General features: G+C 40.0%; 1 protein-coding gene across 4 annotated transcripts in view; it reads right to left on the reverse strand.

Moving 5' to 3' along the window:
* VPS13B (vacuolar protein sorting 13 homolog B) overlaps window positions 1–8884 on the reverse strand; it is an 890836-nt gene that overhangs the window by 237662 nt on the left and 644290 nt on the right. For all 4 annotated transcript variants that reach the window (XM_066265974.1, XM_066265971.1, XM_066265975.1 and 1 more), the window contains exon 34: window positions 8085–8775. In XM_066265974.1, coding sequence (XP_066122071.1) covers window positions 8085–8775 — 691 coding nt within the window. The remainder of the gene's footprint in view (window positions 1–8084; window positions 8776–8884) is intronic.

Raw genomic sequence — 8884 nt, forward strand, 5'->3', positions numbered from 1 at the left:
GGAAGAAGATGGGGAACAGAGGTGAATAAGTCTGGTGAGCTAGAAACCTTTGATTCCAGGAAACTTGGATAAGTCAGTAGCTTTGTGAGCACTGAATGTGAGTGGGTTTTGGAGCCCAGTGTGTGTTTTTACTTGCCTGCCGGGTGCAAGCTAGAATTAAAAATAATGGCCCACCAGTTCTTGGCTCCATTGTTTCTTTACCGACTGTCCGAATCCAGAACCTGCATGAGCCGGGCGGCTGTGAGACTGGCCTTGCCCACTGGCTTTACAGTACAAAAAAGAACCAAAGGGACATTTTAGAACTCAGAAATTCAACAGAAATTATCTAGTATGAGGAACAAAGATGAAAAAGGAAAATAAAATTCTCAGTGATCTGTGAGATAGTATGAAAAGTTTAACACTGGAGTTCCAAAAGGAGAGGTGAAATATTAGAGCAGAAAAACATTTAAACACATAATAGCCGAATAGACATATAAAGTTCCTGACTTTAATTTAAAACATGTATTAACAGAGGCAAGAAGTTCAGAGAACCTGAAACAGGGCAAATTCAAAAAAATCAAGTCCAGTCACATCATAATCAATCTACAGAAAGCCAAAACTAAAGAAAAAAATTTTAAAGCAGATGAGAAAACAACACATTACATATAGGAAAACAGTCACAGGAATTAACGTAGATTTCTCTTTTGAAACCAGAGGACAGAAGACAAGGAAACAGTATCTCTGAAGTGCTGAAAGAAATGTCAACCCAGAATCCTACACTGAGCAAATGTCATGGAGACAATGACTACTCGGGGACCACATGGCATGCAACCAGGGACCTAGGGGAGACCCCTTCACAATCCCCTATGCAGGTTCCATGAGATGGCCCTGACCCCCAGTCCCTATGGGTATTTATTGATACACACAAATAGAAGCAGGGACAAGAATGAGGAGGTCAGGAAGCACAGAAGAGAATGAGGAGAAGAGAATAAGGAAGTCAGGAAGGGGAACTTCTTTAGAACAGACAGAAGGGCAAGTGAAGTACTCAAATGTCCCTACCTATTGATCTGATTCTATCCCTATTGTGCTGTGTTCAGGACAGTACTGAGTTCAGTACTTTTGTCAGTAAAGTCCCTGTGGCCTTTTCCTTAGGGCACTGAACTCTGTCCCTGTTCTATGTTTCTATTCAGGGCCTCTCCAAGCAAAAATATCTTTCAGGAATTAGAGAGAGAACACAACACTCTCAAATCATGGAAAACTAAAATAATTTGTTGCCAGTAGGCCTGCTTTAAAAGAAATGCTAAAAGAGTTCTTAGTGCTGAAGGGAAATAGTACAGAGGAAAACATGGCACCTGAGGAATGAAGGAAAAGCTCTAAACATGGTAAACAGCTGGAAAGTAAAAATATACTAGTTTTCCCCCTTTTAGTTCTTTATGTAGCATTATTGAAAGAGATCATATCTGGTAGGTTTTCAATATATGCAGACAGTCTATGACGACTGTAACATAAGTGGGGAATGGTAAGAAATCTTCATAAGGCTCTACATTTTTCTTGAAGTGATAAAACGTCACTGCTAAGTAGAGTAAAAGATTAGGCATATTGGAAATTCCAAAGCAACTATTGAAATATATTATAAAGAAATAAAGTGAAGAAACTTATAGGTAAATAAAAAATACTAAAAATTATTCCGAAGTACAGCTAGAGCTCAATCTATAAATAACTTAGAAAAAATAATTTGAAAATTAGTCCTATTTCATTTAGCTGTATCAAAACAGTTTTGCTTATACCATCACATACAAATGATACCAAGCTTTTGTAACTTGCTTCTCTGGCACAGCCTTCCATGTCATGAAGATCCATATTCTGCTGAATTTTCATCATTAATCATAATAAGTGAAGAGAAGTGCCTGAAGGCAGAAACTGAGTCTTCTTACTAGCTCAATAGCATCTTAAACATGTCCGATAAAATGCCAGGGTTCAAAGGGAGTGAGCGAATGTTTCCAAAGATTGTCTGAATGTAGAAATGGAAGCACAACAGGGATAACAAGTTCATTCTAAAATAGTCATGTTAATTGTACAAGATAAGAGGGTAAAGTGTGATTTTAAAAATCATGTTGAGCCTAACCAGGCAGTGGTGCAGTGGACAGAGCGTTAGACTGGGACACAGAGGACCCAGGTTCAAAACTCCAAGGTTGCCAGCTTGAGCACGGGCTCATCTGGTTTGAGCAAGGTTCATCAGCTTAAGCCCAAGGTCGCTGGCTTGAGCAAGGGGTCACTCAGTCTGCTGTAGCCCCCCAGTCAAGGTACATATGAGAAAACAGTCAATGAACAATTAAGGTGCTGCAATGAAGAACTGATGCTTCTCATCTTCTTCCTTCCTGTCTGTCTTCCCTATCTGTCCCTCTTTCTGTCTGTCTGTCTGTCTCTCTCTCTCTCTCTCTCTCTCTCACACACACACACACACACACACAAAGTCATATTGATTAATTTAAAGTAGTTATCTTGGGATATTACATCATATTTCAACAGGTTCAAAAGACTTTTAGTATTTGCTTTCAAGGTCTTTGTTGAAGTCTCTTGAATATGTCAAATAAACCAAATCTTCATAATTTAATGTGAAAAATATTTCCATCTCCTAGAATCACCCAGAGCCGTGCTCTAACAATGATTAAAGTCCATAACTGAGTGTGGCTCTGGCCATTTTTAGGACCCTAATGAATTAGAGAATCAAAACTTCTGTGATGACCAGGGCCTTAGAGATGTTTTGTCTGTAAAGTCTTATGAATATTCTTACTAGTTCCCTTGTTAATTAATGAGTTAAATACAATCTTTCATATAGTCTTTTATATTTATAAAAATTATGATTTTGGAGAAAAAATTATCCCCTAAACATGTCTTTTTATTTTATTTTTAAGTTTTTATTTATTGATTGATTTTAGAGAAAGAAAGGAGGGAGAAGGAGAAAGAGAGAGAGAAATTTTGATTTGTTGTTCCACTTGTTTATGAATTCTTTGGATGATTTCTGTATTTGCCCTGACTGGGAATAAACCTGTAACCCTGGCCTGTGGGGAAAATGTTCTAATCCAGGGGTCACAAAAGTTTTTGGCTGAGAGAGCCATGAACGCCATATATTTTAAAATGTAATTTTGTGAGAGCCATACAACAACCTGTGTACGTTACGCATTATCCAATAAAAATTTGGTGTTGTCCCAGAGGACAGCTGTGATTGGTTCCAGCCACCCACAACAATGAACATGAGTGGTAGGAAATGAATGGACTGTAATACATGAGAATGTTTTATATTTTTAATGTTATTATTTTTTAATTAAAGATTTGTCTGCAAGCCAGATGCAGTCATCAAAAAAGCCACATCTGGCTCACGAGTCATAGGTTGCAGACCTCTGCTCTAATCAATGGAGCTACCCCACCATGGCTAAACATAAGTCTATATAAGAGTATTTGTTTACTTTTTGTTCCATATGATTTCCATATAAAGGAACATGAGCACATATAATAATGGTTGATGACTTGCATAGAAAACGAAATTATTACAAGCCATATTGTGCCAGAAAAAAATTTTTTTTACAAATATTTCTTTCTTCTCAACCCCTCCCCCCATTATCTCCAAAATAACCTCACGTGTGTGACACTGAACTAGGACAATCATTGAGATACACATATATGTGAAAACTGTTATCAGCTGGCTGCCACTTGAGTTACTTTATGGAAAAAAATCTTAATTTCAATATCAAGGGAAAAAGTACAGAAAGTCCTCATTTAATGCTGGCCATAGATTCTGTGACTTTACGCAAAACAACATATAATGACACCAATAAAGAATTAAGTTCCTACAGCATCTACCAATATTATAAAAATATGATGTTGAATGAAATGACATTATTTGAGGACTTGTACAAATGTTTCAGAAAGACGTGCTTCATTACTCTTCTATTTTTAACTTATGATGGCTTTAACTTTTCCTTAACCTGTCTCAGGAAGTTAGCTTCATGGTGATACCCCGTTCTGTCCTTCCAATTAAGTAACTGCAGTGCCTCCTTCACTTTAGAATCCAGAAATGGCACTGGCCACTCCCATCTTCCTGCTCCTCCTCCTCATGAATGTTAACATTATATATAGTCAGTCATGTTTTTCTCTTTTCTCATACCCACATGGTTACTATTTCAAAGCTTCAAAAGAATATTGGACATAGAACAGCACTTTCTCTTCAGGAAGGGAAAGCGTTACATGAAGTGTTTCTAGGGAACTGAATTGGTAATGGCACTGGAAGAATTCATTCAAGGAAGCAATTTAACATAGAAATTCCCCAGATCTTTTTTTTTTTTGGAAAGAAATACTTCATTAAAATTGAATAAAATTTCTGTATTTAAAACAACGAATAAACTAATTAGTTTGATAGTCTAGCTTCACTAGAATATAAAAAAAAAAAGTTTGCATCTTTAAAACAAGTCAAAATAAATTTTTATCTTATAGGGTAGTGGCTTACACATATTCGCTCTCTGAGGCCAAAGCAATATAGTTTAAATATTTTTATCACTTTTTTGTTTTTTGTATTTTTCTCAAGCTGGAAATGGGGAGAGACAGAAAGACTCCCGCATGCATCCGACCGGGATCCACTCGGCACGCCCACCAGGGGCGATGCTCTGCCCACCAGGGGGCGATGCTCTGCCCCTCCGGGGCGTCGCTCTGCCGTGACCAGAGCCACTCTAGCGCCTGGGGCAGAGGCCAAGGAGCCATCCCCAGCGCCCGGGCCATCTTTGCTCTAACAGAGCCTCGGCTGTGGGAGGGGAAGAGAGAGACAGAGAGGAAGGGGGGGAGGTGGAGAAGCAAATGGGCGCTTCTCCTATGTGCCCTGGCCGGGAATCGAACCCGGGTCCCCCGCACGCCAGGCTGATGCTCTACCGCTGAGCCAACCGGCCAGGGCTAGTTTAAATATTTTTAGAAAGGTGAGTGTGGGAGATGAATTCCAAATTACTCAATGATAAAACTTCAGAATTGTAATGGAACTTGTTAATATCTATAACAGTCATCATGTTTCACAAACAAGGCAACAGAAACCCAAAGAAATAAACTGCCTATTTGAGATCACTGTGCTAACAATCAATGGCAGGCCAATATTACTATTACAGGCTTTTCACTTGCTTCCTAGTTCAGTAATCTTTCTAGCACAGAATAACAGTAAAGCAGCAGCAGAAAACGTGAAGGCCTAGGCCTTGTGGACTCAATGGTAAGTACTTTCACGAATTCTCTCTTGAATTTACAATCACCCTATGAGATAAGTATACACCTTGTGACAGAATTTGAATTTGAATTCAGGACTGTCATACTACCAAGAGAGGCTGTGCTGTGTAGTCACATCTTGGGCACATTTAACATACACAAATTCACCAGTTAAAACATGTGCACAGACTGGAGTGGGACAATGGAGGCTGACTGAGAAAACTGCCGATTGACATCTTTCTCTCCACTTCCAGGATCCAGACAGGTTGTAAGACCAGACTCAGGAGTCCAACAAATCTGGGCTTTGAATTTTAGCTCTGTTTATTGCTAGGTCTGCGATCTTGGACAAGTTACTTCACTTCTGCAAACTTTAGTTTCCTCATCTGGGAAGATGAGAATGTAACATTTCCCATAGAGTTACGATACAGATGAAATGAGATAATGCATTTAAAGCAGCTGATACAATGCCTGACACAGATTGAGTACTCAGTAAATGCTAGTGATATTTTTATTTTAGCCATTATATTTTAACTATTTGCTTTCTGATAAATTTCTCCAAATCACTAAATGTATTTTTAAGAAACATAATTGATATTGCTAACTCTTTATATGGATAGTATAAATGTCCAAGCAGATGCTTTTTGTGTAAGGAAAGGCATCCACAAGAGCACTGTGCCAAGGATGCTCCTTAGACACCACGCCCTTTCCCTCCCACATGTAATTCCCTGTACTGAGTCTGCCCATAACTTTCACTCTAAACTTCATCTACTGAAACTGGCTTCCATGTTGGTCTACATATAAGGATTTTACTTTAAAAACAAAAAGTGCTTCATTATTTTGACCTAGGAACTAATTAAAATGTGTATCTTTGATATGAGCCCTTATTAACTTAACTGAATTTAGTATAAATATCCTTAGTAGAGGCTACTGAAGTCACCCACCTATAAAGAGACTACAGCTGAAAGACCTTAACAAGGGACTTGGAATTAAGAATCATTAATCCTGCACCTAGTCTTGGCCAGTGTTAAGCAGGTATCAGTTATATAAGCATGAGTCTCTGAATCATATAATATCAATTACTGAAGTACCAGCTCCATTTCCTGTGCCCCTGAAATAACTACTGTATTGTAGGCAGTCATTAAATGAGAAGATGTTTGAGAAAGGGAGGCAGTGGTTGCTGGTAAATGTTTAACAACTGGCTATCAGAGTAGGAAAGCTGATTGACAGCATTTGCCAATATCTGTGGTGTAGATACTCTCACTATGGCTGATTTAAATTACCAATGGTTTAACAACTGTCTTTCATAATTCCAAAATTTTAACAATTGGCTCTGGCGAGCCAGTGTGAGCCAGCTCCAGCACCAGTGAAGAGGGGCAGCAGGCAGTGTGGGGGAAACCCTACGTTACTTGGCCTCAGCAGCTAGCCAGTTACCTTTTCTGAAGCAGAGGATTGTACTGCACCTCAGAAAGAGTGAGCAAGGGCTCCTTTTCTATTTACTTGGGCTGAATCCTGATCCTCTCACCTGCCACCTACATGCCAGGAGCCTGCTATATAAAACGGTTCTCCTTAATGGCCAAGAATGAACCAGCCTACTTCCAGATTGGAGAGTCTACAAATTCTCCAAATGCCTCACTGCTGGCTTCCATACGATGAGCCTACCTGATAGCAATAAACTACCTGACTCAGACCTGACCTTGGGGCCTCCTCCAATACCAAGTTTTAGATGACTCAGCTACCCTCTCCAGTCTTTCCTGCCAAGTATCTAACTCTACATTAGCCCTTATTACCTAACAGCCAGTATGTCTTAAAATCTGAACCCCTGATCACTTGCCTAGTCTCAACAAGCAACAAGCTTCAGAAGTTTGATATAATTATTATATTAGGATGCTCTCCACTTATAAGGGTACAGATGGGTCAACAAGAGAGAGGTGGACAACACCACTAATAAACGTGCTTGTTGTAGATGTATACAAATCTTTAAATCTTCTTACTTTACTGCTAAACCTTCTCACACATTTACTACAATATCATGTTACTACAGCAAGATGATTAGATCCAAATTACCAGAACTGTTAACTTCATTTTCTAAGGTTCTTTATTTCACCCACATAGCTACATTAACATGGAAAGCATACCTATAGGCCATTAATAAGGGAAAAGAGGAAAACAGAAACTTTTGCTTCCCAATCACTGGAAATTGTTAAGCATTTTTGTAGCCCAGAAAGAGACCCTGTTTCATTTAGCTCCTGAAAAGAAATGAATATCCAGAGGCATGGTAAGGACAGGAAGGCCAGACCTTAATACATTTCAAACATTTACTTAAACATAATTCAGCTGTGAGGTATGAACTTCACAAATTTACATATTCTGTAGAGAAAAAAAAAGTTTTGACTGGCTTGCCAGCTGTTTGGTTTTTTTTTTGTATTTTTCTGAAGCTGGAAATGGGGAGGCAGTCAGACTCCCGCATGCGCCCGACTGGGATCCACCCAGCACACCCACCAGGGGGCGATGCTCTACCCCTCCGGGGCGTCGCTCTGTCGCGACCAGAGCCACTCTAGCGCCTGGGGCAGAGGCCAAGGAGCCATCCCCAGCGCCTGGGCCATCTTTTGCTCCAATGGAGCCTCAGCTGCGGGAGGGGAAGAGAGAGACAGAGAGGAAGGAGAGGGGGAGGGGTGAAGCAGATGGGCGCTTCTCCTGTGTGCCCTGGCCGGAAATCGAACCTGGGACTTCTGTACGCCAGGCTGACGCTCTACCACTGAGCCAACCGGCCAGGGCCGCCAGCTGTTTTTTTTAAATCAATCTTGAAAATGGAAAACTTAGTATGTAATAGCAGTTATCAGCACTCCAGTAAAGTTGAAGGCTCTTACCTGTACATTTGTAGTCAGAGGCTACCCCTTTAAGCACAGTATCAAAAACGGTCATTTCCACTCGCTGTTTCCGGTGGTGACAACTCAGAAGCAAAGACGGCTGGGAGACAACCAAGTGTAAAAAAGGTTCGAGTTGCAAATCCCCGGTTCCTCTTCGTCCAGGCTGCCGAACAATAGTGATACCAAGTGCTTGTCTAGCAGAGGACCTTGTGGTTGCATGAAGACTTTCAAGAGAGATGGCCCCTACCTTTTTTCCTGAAGGAAAAGATATGTTGCTGCTTAAGAGATCTTCTGCCGTTACTGTGGAAATACATGTCTCGCTGGATTTAGCAACATCTGAATCATCTTCTGGGAGATTTAATGAACTATTATTGCCTGTTTTTTCATTATCCTTCTGTTCTTGCGATTTCAATTTGGGTAAGGCCGTACAGGAATATGTCATTAGTGAGATTCTACTTGCGGTAATAAATATGTCAAAGGGAATGAAATTTAGATTTTTTACGATGGATGACTGGTGTGAGGGGCGGGCAAGGCGATGCTGACTGGTACCGCTGTGCTGCTCTATCTGTACTATTCTGATTTTAACACTGTCACTGCCAATCCCACTGTCCTGAGCACCGCTGTACCGAGATGAGGTTTCAGCCACACTTCCATCAAATGTATCCATTTTTTTTTGTTCTTGCTTAGAGATCTGTAAGGAAAAAAAAATATTGTAAACTAGTTACATTCCAAGTGTTATTATATAAGAGATGTTATGTAAACCTAGAAAATGGTACTAGTATACCTTGTAACACAGTGAT

Source organism: Saccopteryx bilineata, chromosome 3 (genome assembly GCF_036850765.1).
Source record: "Saccopteryx bilineata isolate mSacBil1 chromosome 3, mSacBil1_pri_phased_curated, whole genome shotgun sequence".
Lineage (NCBI taxonomy): Eukaryota > Metazoa > Chordata > Mammalia > Chiroptera > Emballonuridae > Saccopteryx > Saccopteryx bilineata.